At 41.4% G+C, this 24,414-nt stretch overlaps 3 protein-coding genes across 8 annotated transcripts in view; 1 reads left to right on the top strand and 2 right to left on the bottom strand.

Annotated features, from left to right (window-relative positions):
• The window catches only part of THNSL1 (threonine synthase like 1), an 11,974-nt gene extending 3,750 nt beyond the window's left edge, over positions 1-8,224 (bottom strand). Inside the window, exons 1-2 of one of the 2 annotated variants that reach the window (XM_025180798.2) lie at positions 8,061-8,224; positions 689-803 (exon numbers count right to left, since the gene is read on the bottom strand). The gene's annotated coding sequence lies outside the window, so the exon portion shown is untranslated. The remainder of the gene's footprint in view (positions 1-688; positions 804-8,060) is intronic. The other variant, XM_006115292.4, reaches the window with a different exon arrangement.
• LOC102450762 (uncharacterized) overlaps positions 1-8,393 on the bottom strand; it is a 27,194-nt gene extending 18,801 nt beyond the window's left edge. The window contains exon 1 of the mRNA XM_075922536.1: positions 8,346-8,393. Coding sequence (XP_075778651.1) covers positions 8,346-8,349 — 4 coding nt within the window. The 5' untranslated portion in view covers positions 8,350-8,393. The remainder of the gene's footprint in view (positions 1-8,345) is intronic.
• ENKUR (enkurin, TRPC channel interacting protein) lies at positions 8,377-24,414 on the top strand. Of its 5 annotated transcripts, none has more exons than XM_006115290.4 (6): positions 8,379-8,549; positions 8,865-8,959; positions 13,367-13,512; positions 14,304-14,533; positions 22,018-22,188; positions 24,047-24,414. In XM_006115290.4, the coding sequence occupies exons 2-6, from the start codon at positions 8,883-8,885 to the stop codon at positions 24,218-24,220; spliced, it is 798 nt and encodes a 265-aa protein (XP_006115352.2). In that variant the 5' UTR covers positions 8,379-8,549; positions 8,865-8,882; the 3' UTR covers positions 24,221-24,414. The 5 variants fall into 5 exon arrangements, with proteins under 5 accessions (XP_025036584.2, XP_014425137.2, XP_006115352.2 ...); XM_006115289.4 differs by having other exon boundaries at positions 8,379-8,563; XM_025180799.2 differs by lacking the exon at positions 8,865-8,959 and having other exon boundaries at positions 8,377-8,549.

Raw genomic sequence — 24,414 nt, 5'->3', positions numbered from 1 at the left:
TAAAAAGTACCATCTCACTTTTAGTGATGAATTCTTCAGCACTGCAAGATTTTAGTAAATACTCTCCCCCCCATACACCTGAATACAAAATTTAGTGCATTTTTTTTAATGTTGAAATGTTGCAGGATTTCTAAAGATGTTACCAGATACCCAAAACCCAGTTTCTCAGATCTGATGTCTTTGGCACAGTCCCAAAAGGAAGGGGATCTGTATTACACAAGTCTCTTTCTGAGTGCCCTACCTCTATCATTCAGCTCAGCTAAGGGTTGTTTCTGAGTAATTCTGCTTATAAGTGCAAAACAGTAGGTATTGAATGCACATTCAGTAGTGATCTTTGAGTCCGATATCCTCAGGATAAATAAGATTTGTTGGCTGTCAAGAGAACCCCTCAAAACTTAATGCTATAATTCTGAAGTGTATACTAACATGTTTATTTGCTACTTGCTGCTTGTTAGTAATTGAACAATTGTTTCCTTAATAGCACAGATTTGTTTTTAACCCTACATAGCTCCTTATTGACAATGAAGACTGACTAAATGTTTACCTTTTCACAATCTTATTTGGTATAAATATCTGTCCTACATGTCTATGGTTTAGGTTTTGTTTTATTCTTTAAGACAATAAAATGGGAATGCTACACAACCCATGGAAACGTATGGAAAAACGTATGGAAAACTTATGAACCTACTGTAATAATTCTGGCTCTAGCTCATCCAATTCCCTTCTAAGTAGACATGACACCAAACGAACAGCATCAAGTATTCCTGGTGTGGAATCCTATTTGATTTTACACCTTCTGTAGACTGAACATATTTAAAGAAAATAAAGTGAAGTGACTTTATTCTAAGTATAACCTTGCAGTGAGAGCACACTGAAATACTGGATAAATCAAGCTGTTCTCAATAACAGTATCCTGTTTTGCTTGTTTTAGAAAATCAGTGCCAGTGTCAACATGAATTGCACAGCAAAAATTCTGTGTGATGTTTAGGAGTAGTCAAAACCTGCACAAAAATGAAACAATCAGCACAAAACTGCACAAAGGTCCTCTTTTCATTGTATGCAAGAAAAAAACCTGCAACTCTGTTACTGTTATTTCCTAATGGATATTAGCTAAAATAAACATGGTTGTCACAGTTTCTTTGGGGAACTTATAATGAATCTAAAAAATTATAATTTATATATTTGTGGTTACTAAAGACTTTGAGGTCATTCTTGCAATGAAAGGCAGTAGCAATACTGGATATTTACAATTGCTATGGTATTACTGACCATGTTTGGAAAAGCTACATTAAAACTAGAAATGTGAAAGGTTAACTGGAAAGCATTACCCTTAACAGGGAATGCTTAGTGGTTCCAGTTAATCTGTGGGGGCTGGAGCAGCTCCCTGCCCACCTCAGGCAAGGGGCTGCTCCAGCCCTACAAGACCTGCAGAACCTGCCTGTGGTGGGTGGGCTCTCTCTCCTACCCACTACCCCTTTAATTGATTGACAAGTTAAAAACTGTTTAACTTGACACCCCCATTTAAAACTGCTAAGAACTTTTTTTTTAAAACTACAAATTGACCAGTGTTTATTTTCCAGGCCAAAAATTTAACTCACTTAACTCAAGATAACATTTTTTTAAAATTACCCATAACCTATACATAGTTAAAGCCATGAAAACAAAATGTCCTCAAACCTACATAAAACAAAATTAGCAGTAGTTTTAAAAAATAACTTCCAATAACTAAAAAACAAAACAAATCAAAACAAAAACTCTACTGTGCTGACACAGAATAGGTGAGGTCAGCTGTGATTTTTTTGGGATGGTTTTTGCACAGATTTTTTTATTCAAAAGCAAAACTGGACCCAGCTGTTCCTAATTAGATTTTAAGGATTCAGTCTTGGTGCCAATATTCTGCCTACTTGCTTAATAGCATTATATTTAAATGCTTCATTAATTTTCAGACCACTAATTTTTGTGTCTTTGCATAATGCAGAATGCCAGAAAATTTCAGACGAAAATAATGCTTTACTAACTAATAATACATGAAAATGGGAGGTATACTAATAAATTCTAATCCTGAACAAAGACTTCATAAAGGCAATTCTGAATTTATAATTGTATAAATAATCTTAAAGTAAATATACTAAAATATACTACCTAGAACTTTTTTTCAAAATCCAACATTTGAAACTCTAGAAATTAAAAAAAAAAAGTTTATACAAATTTATGTCTGGTCTTGTAATCTATAATACATTCTGCACTAGCTATTTTGTGGCTACAATAAATATTACAATTACTTTTCATATTTTAAATAAAAAAATAAAAAATAATATATTGCGTTGCACACACTGATTCCTCATTCTTTTTTACTTGCAACAGGCAAAGTTACATAGTTTACATTGCCTGTTTTATAGAATGAAACACTCTGATCTCTGCCCAGTATTTATAGACAAGATGAGGTCAGAGTAAGGGTGTGTCTAGACTACAGTAAGGGTGTGTCTAGACTACAGAGTAAGGGTGTGTCGACAAAACTATACCTGAGTCTACACTACCGCTGAGTTCTGTCGACATAACGTCGACAGAACTCAGCAGTTTTGTCGACGCTGGTAAACCTCATTTTACGAGGCATAACGCCTTTTGTCGACAGAGTTCTGTCGACAGAAGGTGTTATTGCATCTAGGGTTGTGTCTAGACTACAGGGTTTTGTCGACAAAGCAGTTTGCTTTGTCGACAGAACTGAATGTAGTCTAGACGCTCTTTGTTGACAGAAACTTTGTCGACAGTATCTGTCGACAAAACTTCTGTCGACAAAAGCCTGTAGTCTAGACATACCCTAAGTATCTGTTATAGGCAGATGACAACACTACAGACTAACATGGAGAAATAAAATTAAGTGTATGGATTGTTTTTTAAACCACTATACAGAGATGAGCAGATGGAAGAGTTTTAAATATACTGCAGAAAGCTGCTTTGATTGTGGGGCATATAGTGAAATAGTAGACAGCAGTAAATGTTTGGAGATTCATAGCTGTGGACTGGATATGAACATGTATATTGGTTATAATGAGCATGGAAAATGGAAGACCTAACACCCCAGAGAATCACAGGAACAAGGAGCTTGCAGGTTAGTTCTTTAGAATCAAAAAGATTCTTTGTCCTAGTTGCTATCTCTTCCATGCAGTCTGTAAGTTCCACATGAGTGCATATCCTGGGTGGCATTCACTGGCCATGATTGAAACAGCAAAAGTTTTATTGATTGCCAGAGGAAGTCCTCAAGGGTTATGTAAAATGTAGTGTGTCACTCAAAAAATGATCATCCACATTTTTTAAAAACACACAAGCCAGTAATCCTCAATGAGAACAAATTAGTAAACCAACCCAATTTAGAGTTCTTAAATACCAAGTCTGGAAGTTTCATCTGATGTTCATTATAAAGCAGGGGTGGGAAATAATTTTTGACAAGGGACCACTTGACAAGATTTTCATAAGTGTTCAAAGTCTGCACTTTTCTAGGGAAGGGTCTGGGACAGAGGTTGGGTACAGAAAGGAGCCCGGGGTATGCGTCTGGGGTGCAGGAGAGGATGTCGGGAGGGAGTTTGGGTGAAGGAGGCAGTTGTGATCTGAGGCAGGGAATTGGGATGCAGGATAAGATTCTGACCTGGGGGAGGGATGTAGGAATGAGTGCAGGCCAGGGTCTGGGTGGGAGTTGGGTGTGGGAGTGGGTGGTATGCCAGAGGCAGGCTCTATCCAAGATATGCTTACCTAAGCAGCTCCCAGCCAGCAACACTCTCAAACAGGCTTTCATGCCTGCCAGCAGCCCCCAGCTGGCTGTTCCATGTTGCTCTCTGCACTAGGGGGAGAGGCTTCTCTGACTGCCCCCAGCCCCAGCAAAATCTCTCAGTTTCTATTGGCCAGAAACAGGCCATTAGGAGCTGAGACATTATGCTGCACTGCCCACACCCCAGAAAAATCTTTCAGCGCCCATTGACCAGTTTCCCAGCACGAAGGGCTGGGTCAACCCCCTTCCGCCCCAGGCACCACCTCTTTCTGCTCCTGCTCAACCCATGCCCCTCTCCACTCTGACTCTTCTCCTGCCCAGGCAGCCCAAAGGTCTAGTAGAACTGTGCCAGCAGCAGGAGACCATAGCATTCTCTCCTACCACCGCAACACATGGTGAAGGTGCAGGAGGAGGTCTGTGGCCATGCCAACCTGGGGGAAGGATGGGACCATCCCAGCACTCCCCAGAAGCAGAAGTGGCCAGAAACACTTTCTACACCACTGCTACCAGTGTGTGTGTGGGGGGGGGGGGGGGCGGATGGCATGGACTCATCAGGGGACTTGCAGGGCCGTTCCAGCAGCAGGAGGTTGCACTCCCACCTCCCCCCCCACACCCACACTCACTCACCAGTGACTAGCACAGTGCAAGATGGCCTGTCTGCACCGCTTCTGGGGAGCAGTGAGACAGTCCCACTGTTTGACCATAGCCACCTAGCCTGCACTTTCCCTGCCATCACAACTGGTGAGTGCGGAGGGAGTCAACAGCATAGATTTCTGCTGCTGGCCCCGGCCCTCCCCCTTCTAGCTGGCTCTGGCCTCTCACTTTGGGGATGCATGTGGCTCCATGTGCACTCCCCATGCAGCACATAAAACTGTCCTAAGATATAACACTGTCCAATGGCTAGGAGTGGAAGCTAGACAAATTAAGACTGAAAACAAGGTGTAACTCTTTATTCGTGGTGGTAATTAGCTACAGGAACAATTTACGAAGTGCCATGTGGATTCTCCATCATGGGACATTTTAAAATCAAGATTAGATATTTTTCTAAAAGGTATGTTCTAGATATTAAGTTTTATAGCCTGTGCTGTACAGTAAGTCAGATAAGGCAATTATAATCATCCCTTCTGGCCTTAGAATCTATGAATATCTATTGATGTTTTTCCTTGTTCTTTGAGTGTGTAACTTGAGATACCTAGTTCCTAATTTGCAGAAGTGCTGAACATATAATTGTAACTGAATTCAATGGGAATTCTGCTCTGAGCAAACAAAGTGCTATAGAATGCCACATTAATATTAAAAATCAAACCCTAGATTTCTCACATTGGGCAATCAAAGTTAGCAGACATTTCTGACCTTAATCTCTATGCTTCAGTTAATTATCTGTAAAATGGGCACAATACTGCCATTTTACCTAACCACTGAGATGTGAAGATAAATGTATCAATGTTTGAGAAGGACTCAGGCCAAGACTTTTAAAGATATTTAGATGCCTAACTCCCACTGACTTCAATGAGAAGTCTAAATACCTCAGGTTTGGGACCTCAGACACTTAACTGAAGAACACCATAACAAAGCCCATGAGAGAATGAATAAATATATTCAGAGCACACTGTGAAGGGTGTGCAGTATTAAGTGCCATGGAGTCATACATTGAACGACCAAGATACAATCAAATATTGAATAGGTATCCATTCAGTGAACACCATTTATCCTGTGCATTGAATGAGGCTGGGGTCTTGTGGTAAAATACATGATCATAAAATTAAAGACCATATCACAATGCACAGACGAGGGGACCAAACTAAGGATGCACAGAATCTTAATTTTGGCACTTCCTAAATTCTCATTACTGAAAATTTCAACTTTAATTTTCTTTTAATGTAATTTTTTTGGGGTGGGGGTATATGTGTGTATATAATTGCAGGCTTATGTGATGTTTTACAATGCGACATAAAAGGATAAGCTGAGGAGCTTTTCACATCCTAAAGCAATATCAGGGATATTACAAAATGTCAGCCAAAATGGAACTATTCAGTAGAGGGGGAAAAAAAATGTGGGAATGTAAGTCCAAAGCGGGGTGGTGTTACCTGCACTGAAAAAAAAAAAGCAGAAAATGGACACAACAGATTCCAGGATACACTTAGGAGGTTTTGTTTGTTTTTCAATATACTATAATTCAGGGATGTGAAAGGTTAAAATAACCAGCTGGCTGATGGGGGTTGGAGCAGCACACCACTCACCATGGGCAGAACAGGGGGGAGGCTCAAACAGGGGCTGCTCTGGGTATAAATCTCTGGGATTCAAAGCTAGAACGCATTTATTAAGCAGTCTTTAAAATATCTGGAAAGAGCCAAATGTAAAGTTCTGATTTAATTAAAATTATCTAACATGTACTTCTAACATATAGAATGAGGCAGAATATGTAGTAGTTCTAAAATAAAAAAAGGATACGAATTATTACTAAAAAGAACTATGCACAAACACAAGGAAGATAGGAAACAGCGGACCTAAATGAAAACTCATAAATGGAATGGCAGTTTAAATTATTACAAATTATATAGAGGAGGTAAATAGAAGAATAGGTAGATATTAAAGTACTGTGGTGATGAGCACTATAAAAGTAATGACACAGAGCAGCGTTTCTCAAAGAGGTCCACGGATACACTGAGAAACCTGCTAACTGGCTGCTCCAGATTGTTTATTTACTAGCGCTGCAGACACAGAGCCTCACAGCTCCCATTAGCTCTGGTTTGTTGTTTGCAGCCAACGGGAACCACCAGAAGTGGTGGCCCAACCAACGCTGCTTCACCTTGGCTGCAAGCAGTGAACAAGAGCCAATGGGGGCCACAAGGCTTTGTGGCTACAGAGCCAGTAAATAAACAAACCGGAGTGGCCAGTTAACAGGTTTCTCAGAGCGGATCTGTGGACCACTTTGAGAAACGCTGACATAGAGCAGAAGCAAAATGCAGGGCAATGTAGCACTTTAAAGACTAACAAGATGCTTCAGCTACCCCAGACTAACACGGCTACATTTCTATCACTATTTGACATAGAGCAATGTTTCCTAACTGGAAGGTCACAGTTCAAAGGGAGGTCACCAAATACAATCAAAGGGATTGTGAGGCACTGAACATTTTATTAAAATTCTAAAGCAAAGAAAGTTTCCAGAATAATGTTGGGGCCAAAATCTTCAATGTTTTTGAGTTTGCATAGGTGACCCTCTTCTACTGTCTCACTCCTTCATACCCATACTCCTCCAGGTTATCTATGGATACAGCTACACGGAGCAGCTATATCAGGATACCGGAGGTATCTCAAAATAGCTACCCCATGTTTTAACAAGCCACCCATTATTTCAAAATATTTTTCAAAATAATGAGCATGCTATTTCGACATCCATGTAACCGTCATTCCCGGAGGTCTCCAAGAAGTGTGTTATTTTGAAATTTGGCGCTGTGTAGATGCACCAAATTTCAAAATAAGCTAGTTTGAAATAGACTTGAAATAAGATAAGCAAATCTTATTTTGAGTGTATAGACGCACCCTATTTTCTGCCAAGCTCTTCAAACACACACACAATAAATTTCATAGGTTTATGATCACAGATACATTTTGACACTTATAGAAAGTGTTAGAGGGTTGCAACAGTTTTCAAAAACTGGGTTGCCAGCCTGAAAAGAAAGCGAAATAGGGAGCTCCAAGCATGGTGCTATAGGTCTGAAGTGTTTACAATGACTGCAAGCTACCAGTTCAAAATAAAGGATGTCCTGGTGACATTCTCTGGTTCACGTGAAAAAAAATTAAACCAACAGAAAGCAAGCAAGCAAAGGTTAGCTATTACACAGTGTGGGGGAAGAGACCGCCCCTCAAAATAAACCGCCTTCCAGACTATGCCCCTGTAACTATCCCGAGTTTCCCCCTACCACCCATCCAGGGCAAAGACTTCTCGGGGCTGGAACAGGGCGGCATCTAGGAGGCAAGAGTGCCGCTCGCAGCAGCGCCCCTTGTCACAGGCAGAGGGGGATGCTGCTCCTCACTGCAATGGGGACCCCCGCGCGGGGAGGGGGAGCTAAGGCAGCCGAACCCCCGCTGCTATAGGGACCCCCCCCCCATGTGGTGAGTTTACGGCTGCCCCACAGGGATCCCTCCGGGGGCGGAGGGATATCGGCAGCACCGCACGGACTTTGAGCTCGCCCAGGGATCCGGCTACCTCGCCGCTGCAGCGCCCTCCAGGACGGGCAGCGGCCCCAGAAACTCAGTCTGAGCCCTTAACGGAGTCACTGAGGGTCAGACGTACCCAGCAGCAGGGCAGGGCCGCGCCGGGCCTGGCGCACGGCTCAGAGCCCGCACGTTAGCAGCAACGTGAGCCTCAAAGTGCCGCCGTGCAAACACAACCTCGCCCTCCGCGGCACCACCTCGCCCGCCTCTAGGCTGCGCATGCGCAGCAATCGCATCGGCAGTCTTCCAGGGCAACAGCGCGTGCGCAATTATTTCCCCAGTGTGGGGCGCCCTCCGCGGCACCGCCTCCCGTCCTAGGTCTATACTAGTGCGCCTGCGCAGCGCCTGGGGGGGGGGGACTCACCCATGCTGCTCAGCTTAGTGCGCGTGCGCGGCTTCCATCTTTTTCTTCTCTCCCACTCCCAAACTACTCGCGGGCTCAGGAAGAAGGAAATGAGGTCACAAATAGCCCAGTCCCTCCACACCAGCGTTGCTAAGCAACGCTTCCCATAGCAACGGAAGAGACAACAGTAGGCAGCTCTCTGGTAGAACCATCTTCTCAGCCGAGGCAAGCGGAGCAGGGTGAGGGAAGGGGGGAGCTCCCGGCGGGGGCGGGCAGCGGGGAGAAGCGAGGGGTGAAGGGGACGGAGGGAATGAGGCGCAGAGGGGCAGGGGGCTGGAGCGAAGGGTGGGAGCGGGTCCCAGGAGGGGGCAGCGAAGAGAGAAGTCGCAGGAGCGCTGGAGATGAGAGCGGCGGGGGAGAGAGAAGGAGGGAGGGGCGGGAGAAGTGGAGGGAGATAAGGAGGGCTGAGAAAATGGCAGAGAAGAGAGAGAGGGGGCAAACCTGAAGGGTGCACGTACAATGTCAATGTACCACCCCCAGGGCCTGCTCAGGCCAAGGATGACCGCGCTGTGCGCCCAAGAAAGCATATATAATCTCCTACCCCGGGTGGAGGAGAAGCCTGTCAAACTACCAAGGTATGTGGGAGAGAAAGAATCAATTTCTTCTGCAACTTTGTCTCAAGTCATACACTCCAATTTTTATTAGCTCACGTGGGGAACTGATATGACAAAACTGTAAATATATATCCAAATAACACACTTGCTGTGACTTGTAACTAATCATTATATTACTATGTAAAAACCAGTTTGAATATAACCTTTTGCACATTCCTTTGATAAAATAAATGGAAGTGTGAATGAGTATCCAGTCTTTGCTCAAGTAGAGGTTCATATTGCTAATTTGTCACACTTCTGGGCTCTGCAGCATCTGTAAGTGAAAAATAAAGCATGTTGCAGGCCCTTTCATCTTTTCATGTTTTATTATTTAATGTACACCAACAATGCTCTTGGCATTCTACAAAATAGAGAGAAAGGTGTTTCCTGCCCTGAGCTTTTCATTTAAATTCTGTTGCAGTACTACCCTCAATACCCTATGGTCTGTGTCTTCCATAACTGGGAAATCACTCCCTTCACTTTTTCTTGTAAGTTACACAAAACATTTAGCACATAAAAGGGGACTTGTCTAATTCACATTTGGGAAGGAAGCGGAGAAAAATCCAGTGATGTAATATAAGAATAATCAAGGAGAGTAGCTGTTCTAAAACTCTTCTCATACCTTTCAAAAGCTCTACATTTTGTTTGTTTGTTTTTAATTTTTAAAGTCATATAAGTGGAAATATCTATCTCCTTCCCTGAATTCAAAGGCCACGACCTCAAATTCTGGTCCTCAGTAACTTAGCTTGCATTGATGAAAGGAAGCAGATTCTTAAATGAAAACCTCAACAATTCTGAAAAATCCTTTCCCCATATTAGGGAAATGTGAGGCCTTTCTTATTTATATGATCAAAAACATAAGGACCACTAGCGGGGAAATTGAAATTCATCTTAATTCAAAGAACAGAACTCTCTCTCTCTCTGTCTCTCTCTGTAGTTTCATAAACTGTGAGCCATGGTAGTTGCAACCTGCTCTGCCCATTCATTCTTATTCATGGTCTAGTTGTGTCTAGTTTGTATTCCACCATAAGCCACACAAAATATTTTCAGGGAAAACACAATAGTACAGTAGAGTGCTATTTATGTGAATCTTTTGAATCCCAATCTTCCTGTTAACCTGAAGGCATTTCCCTGTCTTTTAGATCACCCCCATCTAAAGACAGTAATAAAAATAAGTGATCTGGCTGGCCCTTGCAACACTTTTACTTCTGTGCACATTTTTGATAATGCTGCTACCATGACTCCCATTCAGCTGAGCCTGTTTAACCAAAGCAATTCCTTCTGTTCTTTTTTGATTAACTAGGTTGTATTATAGTCTCTTTTTGTTGCTTTTATCATATGTGAAAATGTGTCACATGCTGTTTGGTAACAGCTTAGGGTTTTGCCATTTGGGAGGATTGGTACAATTTGTTCTATGACTGTCTAATACACTCCTGTTTTTATCTCAGTATTATTGTTATGTATTATTATTAACATAAATGCATTTTGGGGTACTGCATTTTGATACCACAAGGAATCCATATCTTGACAAAAAGATAGATGTACCTATCAAACAGGGGTGCTGAACGTCAGGCCTGGGAGATGAATTCGGCCCCTGGCTTGTCTGGATCTGGCCCCTGAGGCTCAGGGCTCCCCCCAGCACTGGGGAGCCTGCCCTGGCACTCCAGCCTCCCTCCCCCCTCCGCGCTGCCCCTCCATGGGGATGAAGACCACAAAATCTACTACCCTGGGCCACCATAGGTTCTAGTGTATGAGTGGAATGTGGGGAGTGCCTTTCTCCTTCTCAGTTGGTGATGTCAGTGAGGAGTGCTGTTTTGTTTTGTTTTGTATTTTTGCTTCACTTCTGTGAGGCCACCAACTGAGTTTTCTGTGGGACACAGTCTCCAACCCCAAAAAGGTTCACCATCTCTGCCATAAATCCACATGTCTTTTGTTGCTGTTTTTGTTGTTTCTGTTTAGGTTTTTGTCACATACATAAGCATCCCCTTGAACAAAGTAAGTTAGGGTGCTGTTCTCAAGAACAACTTTATTGCATTATAGATATGTCCAGTATTATGGGCCATATAGTATATAAATTCTTCCATGCCTGGACTCTTGGACCTAATCTACACACAAAAGCCAATGACAAAATTGCTATTGATTTCGGTTTTTCAGGAACAGCCCTAGGCCATATAAGAAATATATGGTATTGGAACATAGAACTTGCTGTTCCAGTTCTGACCAGTGGTCCTTTTAGTATAGACTATGTCATTAACAAGTACCATGGAGGTGTGCAATAATTTGTTATAGGGAATCCTTCCAAGAACTTGGTAAGTGGTTATAGGCTGCACTTTTCTATTATATTAATGGAGATGGTGTGGAATCTGAAATGGAAGTTGAGTATAGAAGGGAACTCTGATTGGAGTGTTGGAACGGGTATGGGGTTTGAGAGAGAGTTTGGGTGATGGAAGGAGTTGTGACCTGGGGAAAGGGATTAGGATACAGGAGGAAGTGTAGGGTCTGGATGGGGGGGTTGGGTGCAAGAGAAGATTCTGACCTGGGGGAGGAATTTTGGAAGGAGTGCAGAGGGTTGGATTATGACCCGGGGCAGGAGTGCAGGGGAGCATGCAGAGGGCTTGGGTTGACCTGGGGAAGGGAATTGGCATATGAGAGGAGGTAGGGTGCCAGGTGCATGCTCTGGCCAGGAGGTGCATACATTAGGCAGCTCCCAGCCAGCAGCCCAGCAGGACCTTAGGACAGGCTCCCTGGCTGCCATGCCCCCACATGCCATTCAAAGCGCTGGCTGGTAGGGCCAACATGTGTGTCTCTGAGTGGCACGCCCTTTGGAGATGAGGAGGGTAGCGGGTCTCCATGTGCTGCACAGCTCCCATTGGCTGGTTTGGCTTTGAGTGGCATATGGGGCCATGGCAGGCTATGCCTGGGGATCCCCCTGGGCAGTAGTACATTGACAGCCCAACATTATACTGTAGGCCAGATCCAAATGTGTGGTGGACTGGATGTGGTCCGCTGGTCATATTTTGTCTTTCTCTGCTGTCAGAGCCCTGAAAATTTGAGGCACTGCTGGGTCTTAATGTCCACCCATCTGCCTCTTCCTACCCCTGTTCTGTGGCTTTGCTTCCTCAAGGATCCTTCCTTAAGGATCTCAATAAATAAAAGTGAAAAATCCTGCCAGACATATTAGCAAAACATTGAACCTGTGAAAGAGTCATTTAAGAAGTAATGAAGCCATTTAACAGGCATTTGCCAACCCCTAGGCTGTGTCTAGACTGGCAAGTTTTTCCTCAAAATCATCTGCTTTTGCGGAAAAACTTGCCAGCTGTCTACACTGGCCGCTTGAATTTCCGCAAAAGCACTGACGATCTCATGTAAGATTGTCAGTGCTTTTGCGGAAATACTATGCTGCTCCCGTTCGGGCAAAAGTCTTTTTCTGAAAAACTTATGCGCAAAAGGGCCAGTGTAGACAGCAGAGATTTGTTTTCCACAAAAAAGACCCGATCGCAAAAATGGCGTTCGGGGCTTTTTTGCGGAAAAGCACGTCTAGATTGGCCACGGATGCTTTTCCGCAAAAAGTGCTTTTGCGGAAAAGCGTCCTGCCAATCTAGACACGCTTTTCCAAAAATGCTTTTAATGGAAAACTTTTCCGTTAAAAGCATTTCCAGAAAATCATGCCAGTGTAGACGTAGCCTCAGTGTATACTGTAAGTTTCCAAATTTATTGTGTTATTCTAAAAGACCTTTGTTTATTTGTTTTAAAAATATTTTATGATTTGTATGTCTGAAGATTATAAAATCACATCTCTAAAAAATCATCATCTCCCCTCACCTCCCAATCTGGCTGTCATCAGGCATAGGGGCACCAGTTTAATAGTACTGCATAGGGCCCCGTAAAACCTAAGGCCATCCCTGCCTGCTATACGTGCTCCACTCTAAAATGTCTCATGAATGTAGTTGAAGTCTTCCTTCAGAAAAACTGTATGCATGTTTTCAGTGATCTTTGGGAAAAGTATAATGAAGTTGATGTGCTAATCCTGCTGGAAAGGTGAAGAAAGATGTCATTTTAAAAAGTAGATGATTTAAAAAGAAGACCAAGCAAAGTGTGTAATGCAAATTTATGCTTTTATCTCTTTAAAATGTTGCTATAATGTTTAATTTTTCTTACGCAGTTGTGGAACTGCAACATTTATTTATTGATTGATTTGTATTTATTTATTTAAATATTTTTATCTCACCTCTCTATTTAAAATATTCAATGAGGCTTACAAAAAATGTTTAAACACAATACAAATATATATATAAAAATAAAAATATTTTAATATTAGCGATAGACTGCAATACGTGTTTTATAATACTTTCTCACTTTTAACTTTCTGATTATTTTTTAACATTAAAGATATATATCAACATTTAGACCATCTGTGAAACATGAAATAGAAGAAAGTAGAGCTCCATGGAAAACTATGGGACCAGCAAAAATTGAAGTACCATCTCCAAAAAACTTTCTTCAGAAGCGTTCAAAGGAGCCAAAGCTACTACAGAGTATGTTTTTGGCATAAATATGTGAAAAGTAACATATGTTTCTTGTATTTTTAGGATTTGTAACCATATTGAAAGTGAACCCATCAACCTGAAATCTAGTCATGCTTTTAAAGTTTAAAATTGTTCTATATACAGAACTATAACTGGCCTCGTGTTCTTACTAATATTTACAGTTTTATAAGCGTTGCTCTATATTCTTTTAAAATGTTTTTTCTACCTTCTTTTGCTGTGTAAAATCATTAAACAACAACAAGGGAAAGTGACTAATCAGTTGACTGGAAAACAGTACAACTGACTATATAGAAAGCACAGTTGAATGCACAAAGCAAACTGAAAATAGGGAAAAATCATCTCTTTTGGCTACAGTCATCTGAGATATTAGGTGTAAAAATAGTACATGAAAAATTCTAACAAGTGGGATTTTAAGATTGATGGTGTGCTTTATTTCAATATTCAATTTGGATTATACATCAGCCATTTTATAAATTGGTCATTAATATATTTTTAAACCAAATTATACAAATTTAGAAAGTTAAAAATCGTTATTCACAAAAATGAGGAAATTACATATGGACATTGTCTTAACCCAATGATTTTAAAACTTGAATAGGGTTCCCTAACCCATTCTTATGTTGTTAACCTAGTTCATTTTCATTTAAGAGTAGTTCTGTGCATTTTTTCTTTCAGTTTTAGTTGATACTTCCACTTGAGATACCTGAGAATGCTGACACTGGAAAATTACTTACTGCTTTATATTAGCTACAAGGGTGTTTATATGCTTAATTCCACAGGAAAACAAGATGAAGGAAGAAAGAGGATGCTGACAATACCACCAGTGCCACATGTGACAGATCACCCACTTATGGGAATTCAGAGTAAAAAGAATTTCATGAATACAAATGCAGCAAATGTTATCATGGGAGTGGCTAAGAAGCCTCAACCTATTTGTGTTGACAGAAGACAAGGAGACAAATATCTCCTTGAAACTTCAGGACTTGTTCCAAAATACATTAATAAAAAGGTATGTTTTGCAAATTATAGGGGGAGTTATATTTGGGTTGCCTAACATAAAATGGGTTGCATTTTACAAAATGCATCTGACTTTTTCTGAGAATGGATAATACTCCACTGTTTGCAGCAGACTTTTGAAGTTCACGAAGAGGAAAGCCTTAGGACCAGCAAGAGTTTTTTCTTTTTACCATGAAACTTAGTTCAGGTTTAGGTCAGATATACACTTTTGAATATTTTCATTCCCCTTCTCTTGTATTGTGAACAAACTTTTGTCAGAATGCCCAAATAATAACCAAGTATGAACTAGGGATGTTAAATATTGGTTAATTGAATAGTGAAGTAACCTCATGATTTTTATCAGTTAACTATTCCATAGTCCCAGAGGTGGGGCCTGCAGCCACTTTATCAGAGGCAGCGTACGGTGCCAGACGTGAGTTAGTTCACAAGGAGAGCCAGTTTCAAAACCAGCTCCCCTTGTGGACTGGCTATCTGTCGGCTGGTGCTGCTGCCTCTGAGAAAGAGGCAACTGTGTGGGGTGGCAGCAGCTCCTGTCTAAGGAGGATCTGAGCTCCTAGACCCAGTGCAAGTCAATCTGAGCCCGGCTGTCTGCCGACCTAGCTCCTAATATACTTTAAATGCAGAGCTACAGCAGGGGTAGGTTCTAGACCTGGCATGAGCTGGAACTGAGCCGGGCTGCTGGCCAGCCTGCTAAAAAATTTACTGACAAGGGTGGGGGGGAGGGAAATGCATGTAGTCTATAGTATTAACCTATAAGCGTTTGCTTATTGGTTAACCAGTTAATCGATTACACTATTACATCCCTAGCATGAACACCAAGGGTAGCTGAGTGAAATTGATATGATTTATGACAGCTTCACCACTGTAATCCTGAATGGCAGCCCTTAAAGAGACCATACTAGGCTGCAGTGAAACTCAGAAGAAACATATGAGAAGATGGCATAACCCAGAGTTTGTGGTTCTGGGGTAGTCCTACCACACAGACTGTCTGGCCCAGTCTTGTGGCCGCCTGCTTGGAAACCCTGAGACCTGTGGATGGAAACAGGATTTTCAGGATTCTCCGACTCCTTGTTGCACAGCTGACAGCCAAGCCCTATTTAGAGCTTGGGCTTCTAGGGTACATCTACACTGGAATAAAAGACTGGTTCAGCTGATTCGGTCTGCAATACAGTTGTGTAGGTGTTCAGGTTCAGGTCATGCCTGAAACCCAGACAGCTACACAGCAGTTTTTAACTCTAGTGCTCAAACTCCGTGAGCCTGAGTCACCAGCTCCCACCTGCCCCTTTCTCTCCCCCCTCCCCCCACATTGCTGCCTCTCATACAGAGGCAGCAGCTTGAGAGTGAAGGCAGCTCCGCGGGAGCTGGTACTCATGGGGAGCCCCTGCGCACTAGCTCCTATGGAGCCACCTGGTCTCTCCTTCCTCCTGAGTGTAAACATGTACCTGTTGACAATTTCAGCAGGTAACATTTACCAAAATAAACAAATTTTAACATCCCCAGAACTAATCATTGAGCCATCAGTGGGCACGAGGCTGTGGGAGGACCACAGAGGAGCTGCTCTGCAAGGTTGTCGGTGGGTGCTGAGCACCTACTGTTTTGTTTTGTTTTTTAAAGCACTGATGAAGTTAGTACATAGGCCCCGTGCCTAGGATAGTTGAGCTAGTGGAACACTTTGGGATGGCAAGGTATGTATCTACACTTCATCTTACAAAAAGGTATAGGGTAAATTCTGTGGGCTCTGGGGTCCAAAATGAAAACTGCATTTGCCACAACATTCAGGCTGTACCACTTTTGAATGATGCTATTTGGGCTACATGAAGCTGTAACAACCTTTCAAGACTTCTGGACCAGGTTCTCATAGGTGGGCAATAAGCCACTGCTTATTCAGATGAAATAGTTATATGTAGCCAAGATTGGGACAGCCACCATGGCAGCATTATTGAAATCTTGCCGTTGATCACCAGCAACAGCCGAGCTCCCAATCAGTCTAAGGGCTAAACTAGGGCCTCTGATGTCACCTACTTGGGAATACTGTGGGAAAATGACATATATGCCCAGCTGTGGACAAAATACAGGCTTAAGCTAACTATATGAGGCCAATGACTAAGAAGTAAGTTAGACAATTTCTGGATTTGGCTGGATATTACAGGCACTTCATGCCAAACTTTGCAGTCCACCCCTCTCCTCCCCCTCTCCCCCCCAGATCCGATGGGAAACCACAGAAGGTGCAGTGGTTTGATGCTTGCAGTATGCCTGTAGTATAGAACATAACAAAAGAGGTTATGATGCAAACATATGCTCTTCAACCCAGACTTTTCAAAGGACTTAGATGGACACGTTGAATGAGGTGTGGGGGGCAATACAGATCATCGACGAAGACGAACACTCCATACTGCACCTGATTCAAATTATTTCCATGTGAAAAGGCATACTCAGTAATTGAAAAGGAAGCCTTGCGGACCAGGTGGGCCATGGATACTTTAAATTATTACTTTTTGGGACTGCTTTTTTGCTGATTACAGACCACGTGCCCTGTGATGGCTGCACATAAGGACAAAGCTGCTGCTCAAGTACCCCTGGAGTAAGGCAGTGCCACAGAAAGTTTCTTTTTATTGACCCCAGAAGGAACTTGCTTTGTGTTAAATCTGAATTTTTGCTTTTCCCCCCACTTGTAAATAAAGTAAGGAGGCCCACAAGGGCAGGGCCTGCTGCAAGGGACTAAGAGACTGGCCTATACTGAGTCAGTCCTGTGGTGGTAAGTGGACATGGTGAGTCCAGTAAGAAGGAGCTCAGACAGACACTTTTTACAGGGATTCTCCACCACTGTACATGTCATGGAACAGAAGCTCTCAAACTTTCCAGACTACTTTACCCCTTCAGGAGTCTGATTTGCATATCCCAAATGTTACATTACTTAAAAACTACTTGCTTACAAAATCATATGTAAAAATAAAAAGTGTCAGCACACTATTACTGAAAAATTGCTTACTTTCTTATCTTTACCATAAAAGTATAAAATAAACCAACTGAAATATAAATATTATACTTACATTTCTTTGTCTAGTATATTGAACAGTATAAATTAGTCATTGTATGCCATTTTAGTTTGTACTAACTTTGTTAATGCTTTTTATATAGCTTGCTGTAAAAAGAGGTAAATATCTAGATGAGTTGTTGTAACCTTGGAAGACTTCTGAGTACCCCCCAGGTGCAGGTGTATTCTTGGTTGAGAACCACTGTCGTAGAGATCTTTGTGGTATAGCACTGCATCAAACCTCAGTCCTGGAGGGAGAATTGTGCCTGCTGCTTCCCCATGTCCTATACTAACATCCATGTCCTAGCCAATTGGACAAGCTAAAAAGTCAGTTTTTTCAGCCGTGTAACATTTTAAGTTATAGAAAGACCTTTTATTCGGGATTGAGCTTTGTAATTACATTTTCCCAGATACATTAATTTTCCTTATATTTTCACCAAAACCAGGCTTCCTTTCCATTTGAAATTTGCCCAGCATGCTATGCTGTAGAGTATCAAGGCATGTCTACACTAGAAAAGTAAATCAACCTACATTAGGTCAATTTACAACCACAGCAGTAATGGGGAGCATAGGTGCTGTCCAGAGTCTCCCTGTCTGTGTCTAGACTACACCTCTCTGTCAACAGAGAGATGTAGATTAGGCATGTCGAAATTGCTAATGAAGCAAGGATTTAAATATCCCGCACTTCATTAGCATAAACATGGCTGCCACTTTTTTCCTAAATGGAGCTTTTTCGGGAAAAAAACCAGCAGTCTAGACACAGATCTGTCGAAAATAAACCCTTTTTTGACAGATCCTGTACTTCTCAAAAAATGAGGTTTACAGAATCTGTCGAAAAAGGATTTATTTTCGACAGATCCATGTCTAGACTGCCTTTTTTTAAAAAAAGCTCCATTTCGACAAAAAGTGGCAGCCATGTTTATGCTAATAAAGCACGGGATATTTAAATCCCTGCTTCATTAGCAATTTCGACATGCCTAATCTACATCTCTCTGTTGACAGAGATGTGTAGCCTAGACATAGCCCCTGTGGGAAGCTTGACGGCTGCCCCGAGACTCTTGATCCCATGGGGAATCCTGTGGCTGCACAAAGGCTCCCAGCTCTGAACTATGAGCTTCTCAGACTTCAGACCCAGAGCTCTCCTCCAGGAGCCAAACTCCGTGGGGAGCTAAGACCCCCAAGTGGGCAGATGGGCTCCCAACAGAGAAGAGCTAGGAGCATCCAGGCAGTACCTGGGTTCCCTATGGGGATCTGGGAGCCTCTGGGCAGCAGTCCAGTTAGCAGCAGGGTAGGCACACCCCAGCAGAAAGCCTGGGAAGCAGCAAGACTAGCAGGAGCCCCTCCCTTGCCTCCAGGGACAGCTCGACTTTCTTGTCAACTTTATAGCATCAGCATGGAGCTGTGACATACACAAGAATGACAGCCAACAGTAATTTAAGTAACACAGTTACACAGTCTACTCAGACACTGCTTCTCTCTCACCACACCAGCAGAGGCCCTTCACTTCTCTTGGAGGTGGAGTTATTAGGTTGGTGTAGTAGGCCAGTTATATCAGCAGGAGCAAGGCTGTAATATGCACACTGACATAATTAAGTCAACATAAGCTACCTTACAGTATTCTATCTCTGTAGGGTAGACGAAGCTGACTTACTCTCACTTCTCTCCTGGGCAAGCAAAGAAGTATTGCAAAGGCAGTATGCTCAATAACTGGGGAAACATTCCTTATGTTGCTCTGCAGCAACCATATGCCATTTCAGGAGTGATATTGGTAGGCTTCTAATAGAGCCCAGACTTTCCATTCACTGCTTGGTGGTTGTGGCATGCAGCTTGGGCCAGAGGGAGAAAGGAGACAAAGCAGAAAAATGTCTGTCAGCTTTCAGGGGACCTTGAGCCTCCAGTATAACAAAACAAAACAAAAGCTAAAATTGAAATATTCATTGGTTCACTACTTGCAAAATATCTACAAAATGTAATGTATTTTCCAGAATGTTACTGGAACGTCTTTATCTAATACATTTGCCTAGCATTCATAAATATCAACTCACATCTAAATAATTGTATCTTTATGAACTGTGAAATGAACTTTGATTAGGATTAATATCCTTATACTCCCATCTACAAAAGTTGGGTAAGACTGAGTAAACTGCTGTATGCTGTCTCTTTTACCCAATCACACACATTCCCATACACCTGAGCATCTGTTTTATGTCTAAAAGAGGAGTAACAATCCATCTTCAGATCATAAAACTTGCAAGAAATGCAGAATTTCTGTGTAGAACAAAATATTCATTTGAAAAACCTTATAAAACATCACAAAGGAAATTGCGTATATTCTGTTTCCTTACCCATTAATTTATGCAGAAATGTACATTTGAAGCTATACTGATGCTTATAGATGCTTTGAAAGATCCATTTTAAAAGTATATTTTAATATGTAAAGCCACATTTCAGTCAAGAGCATTTTTGTATGCTTTGTATACTACCTACAGAATTCATAGGACTCTTATGCCTAGTAGCTGGACAAGTGAGCAAATACAGGGGAAGGAGAAAAAATGTTCCCATTCCTTGCATCTCGTATGCAGTGGCCAACCATGGTCACAGTTCCTTCCACCACTACATAGGTCACAAGCCACGGCAAAGATGGGGACGAATTGAGATTTTGCCTCATACATCAGATCTAGCTGGGTGCAATGAGAATACAATGCATCAATCTAAAGGATGATGTAGTTGGTATGTTCCCCTGCACATCTGGGATCTTCTGAAGTAACCTATCACCTTGAAACATAATCACCTTGAAACTGTCTCTGTACTACAATGGGCATGTCTACACTAGGAATCTTCAGGTTGAACCTTCCTAATCTGGCACCCTCAGGACTTGACCATTTCCAAACCAGAACATTTTCTGGACCACGGGAGGTCAATATTATTTAACAGCTTTACCAACATTTCCAATGCTTACTGGCTTGCTAGAAGACTTTTAGGGGTAAATTAGAGCTAAATAACAGCACAGAACACTGAGAGCCAGGACTGCTGGCTATAAACAAACTTTATGGGATTGTGGGAAGCTTGGCCACACCCATGAAAAGTGGGCATCCAGCTAACTAAAATCATTCCAGATGATGTATGTTTCCAAATTAGAGAGTTCTGGACTACAGAGGTTCAACGTGTATTTCAAAATAACTAAAATCAATTTAATAATTCCTGATTTAACAAACTCGAACTAGCATGACCACACTATGGGGAAGCCTCAAAATTAGTCCAAGGCAGGTTCCGTTAATGTGGATGCCCGACTTTGACTTAGAGTCCCAGGAAGCACTGGGGAGTAATTAGTTCATATTACTCTGAGCAGTAGTTATTTCAAAATAGCAGCACCAGAATGTCCACACTAATACTATTTTGAAATTAGTGTTACTTCCCAAGGAAAGCAGGAGTACAGATTTTGAAATAAGTGGCCTGTTATTTTGAAAAAGCAGGCTTGGTAGTGTGGATGCTCTGCTTATAAATTTGACCTAACGGGGGTTATTTCAAAATAAAGCCCCGGGCTGCGTCTACACTGGCATGATCTTGTGCAAGAACTCTTTTGTGGAAGAGTACTTGTGCAAAAACTCTTCCAGAAGAGAGTGTCTACACTGCCATGTGTGTTTGCGCAAGAGATGTGCTTTTGCGCAAGAGCATCCATGCCAGTGTAGACACTCTCTTGTGAAAGAACGCTCTGATGGCCATTTTAACCATAGGGCTTTCTTGCTCAAGAAATTCATGTTGCTTATCTACACTGGCCTCTTGCACAAGAACAGTTGCGCAAGAGGGCTTATTCCTGAGCGGGAGCATCAGAGTTCTTGCGCAAGAAGCACTGATCTCATACATTAGAACATCAGTGTACTTGCGCAAGAATTCACGGCCAGTGTAGACAGTCAGCAAATTTTTGCGCAAAAGTGGTCGCTTTTGCGCAAGATCGCGCCAATGTAGACACAGCCCTAGTATAGACCAGAGCACTGTGTTAAACATTTTGACCTTTTTGTATGGTATATCATGTTACAGCAAAAATCTGTATACATGTAAAGCAAAGGAATGTACATGTCAGAGTATGGCATTTGATGTCATGAAAATATAGATATAAAATAGTTGCACTCTGATTTACTGGTGTAAAGCTGTTCAGTGAGTCTTCTATCAGCCTTTAGATCTGGAGGTTTCAATTTTTACTTCTTCCTGGTTCTGAGGCCTGGTGCATAAAATTGATGAGAATAATTTTCACAGACTTTGGACAGGCTATAGAAGAATCAGGCTTGCTGTTTTTCAGAAGACGACCCTGACATGATTTTTTATTTTTCTGTAGTAATAACCAATATTATGGTATTGTAAGCTAACTTTGTACATTTAAAATGGCATTAGTGATAATATTTATATCATATTGTTCATTTATTTCTTCTTATAAGTTTCTATAGGGAACTTTTCCCTTGACTTTTCAGGATTATGGTCTTACTCCCACATATGTAATTAAGCGAAATGAGGAGGTAAAGAAAGCCCAAGAAGAGTATGATGCCTATGTCAAGGAGACTTTACGACAAAAAGCCATGAAACGGCTCTCTGATGAAGAAAGGGAAAGTCTCCTACAGGTATGCATTTTGATTTAGGTTTAATAAAGATAAGTACAAAAACAAATTAGATTTGTATTTCCATGTACGTAGAAGGAAAGTATTACAATGAATTGAAATACAGTACTGTTGTGTACATGAAACAATGCATTTGAGTTGTCTAGCTTTTCACTAGATGGAGCTCTAAAATAATTATCGGTAGGGCTGGGCAAACAGTCTGATCTGACTCAAATTTCAGAAGTTTCAGATGCTCTAAAGTTTTATAGATATGTTCCCTTTGACGCTTCAGTTCTGGATCCTTTCCCCCATAGCTTCAGTGATGCTCCAGGCAGCTGAAGGGATCCAACACAAGGGATCCAGCTGCAGATTTAGTACCTTTTGAGTCTTAGACTATGTCTAGACTGCAGAGTTTTCTCAGAAAAAGATACTCAAATTGCGAATCGCAATTCATGTATCTTTTTTCGCTTTTTTTTTTTTTTTGGAAGAGGCTTTTCCGAAATTTGGCCTGTCTACCTGGGGCCAAATTTTGGAAAAACCTCCTCTTTTGGAACATCCCTTATTCCTCTCACTGAGAGGAATACAGGGATGCCGAAAGAACGCGCACGCTTTTTTAGAAACTGTTCCAAAGAAGCAAATGCATTCCCTGGACATGTCAGAGCTTTTCTGGGATACCAGAGGTATCCTGGAAAAACTCTGCAGTCTAGACATAGCCTTGGATAAATACAACATCCTATTTTTTGGACTCCCCAGTTCTTCCAGGAGGAAATAAACTATAATAGGTCTGTATACCGGAGTTCATGCAAAAACTACCAAGCTGTGTCTAGACTGGCAAGTTTTTCCGGAAAATCAGTAGCTTTTCCGGAAAAACTTGCCAGCTGTCTACACTGGCCGCTTGAATTTCCGGAAAAGCACTGACGATCTCATGTAAAATCATCAGTGCTTTTCCGGAAATACTATGCTGCTCCCATTCAGGCAAAAGTCTTTTTCCGAAAGACTTTTGCGCAAAAGGGCCAGTGTAGACAGCACAGTACTGTTTTCCGCAAAAAAGCCCCAATCGCGAAAAGTGCTTTTGCGGAAAAGCATCCTGCCAATCTAGACGCGCTTTTCCGAAAATGCTTTTAACGGAAAACTTTTCCGTTAAAAGCATTTTCGGAAAATCATGCCAGTGTAGACGTAGCCCCAGTGTCTTCAGTGTGGCAGGATTAGGCCTGAATTGCACACAAAGGTGACTAAATGACAAATTAATGACACTTCTAGAAAGGTTTCAGAAATCCTATGTTCCTTTTGATTATTAAATGCAAAATAGTAAAGAATTCCTCATGTCTGCTGAACTACAACTAGCTTCATACATATATTTTACTGCCTTTAATTGTAAAAAAAAAATAACATTATAAACCAGCAAGTAAACAGGACCAAGTTCTGCCTTTAGATGCATATGCTGCCATAGTCTTTAACAAAATAATTTACAGATTACATTACCAGATTATCATTAACAACTTTGAAAATAGCCATTACAAATAAAATGCAAACATGCACAAATACATGCTATGAGCATACAGATAAAGCAAATCTTGTAATGCAAAATGTAGTCACTTCAGAATGCCATTTTAAATTCACTAAAAGGTATTCATTGCTTAGATCATAGTGCATATTTTAGGACACCAAGCCAAATTCATCCATGCTATTACTATATTGATTTAAGGTATTAGTGAATTATGTCCATTTATTTGACCCCATTATATATTATCCGGATGTTAATCAATTATTTTAACTTCTGTTGAGTATTACTGAGAGGTCAGCACATATCACAGGGCAGAATGTTAACATTTCAACAAAATAAGTTATTCTTACCAGTTTTCTTTTCATATAATGAATTTAGGGTCTGAAAAAGAATTGGGAAGAAGTACATCATGAGTTTCAGGGCCTTTCGGTAGAAATAGACACCTTACCAAAGAAGATCCATAAACAAAGGCTGGAAACACAGATGAAACAACTGGAGCATGACATTAATACAATTGAGAAGCACAAAATTATCTATATTGCAAATAAGTAAGAACTGCCTTGGAAATATTTTTTTTTTACCCTGAGAAGAAAATGTAGATGCCTAGAAGAAATGTCCATGTTATTCAGAGAAAAAAAAATAGCTAATTTATACAAATAGAATTTTACAAAGTTGTTAAATTTAAGAATTTTTCATCTGTATAATTCACATATTTTTTCAAATAAAATTCTATATTAGTTTAATTA

Source organism: Pelodiscus sinensis, chromosome 2 (assembly GCF_049634645.1).
Source record: "Pelodiscus sinensis isolate JC-2024 chromosome 2, ASM4963464v1, whole genome shotgun sequence".
In the NCBI taxonomy this organism is placed as follows: domain Eukaryota; kingdom Metazoa; phylum Chordata; order Testudines; family Trionychidae; genus Pelodiscus; species Pelodiscus sinensis.
This window is presented reverse-complemented; position numbering and strand designations above follow the sequence as displayed.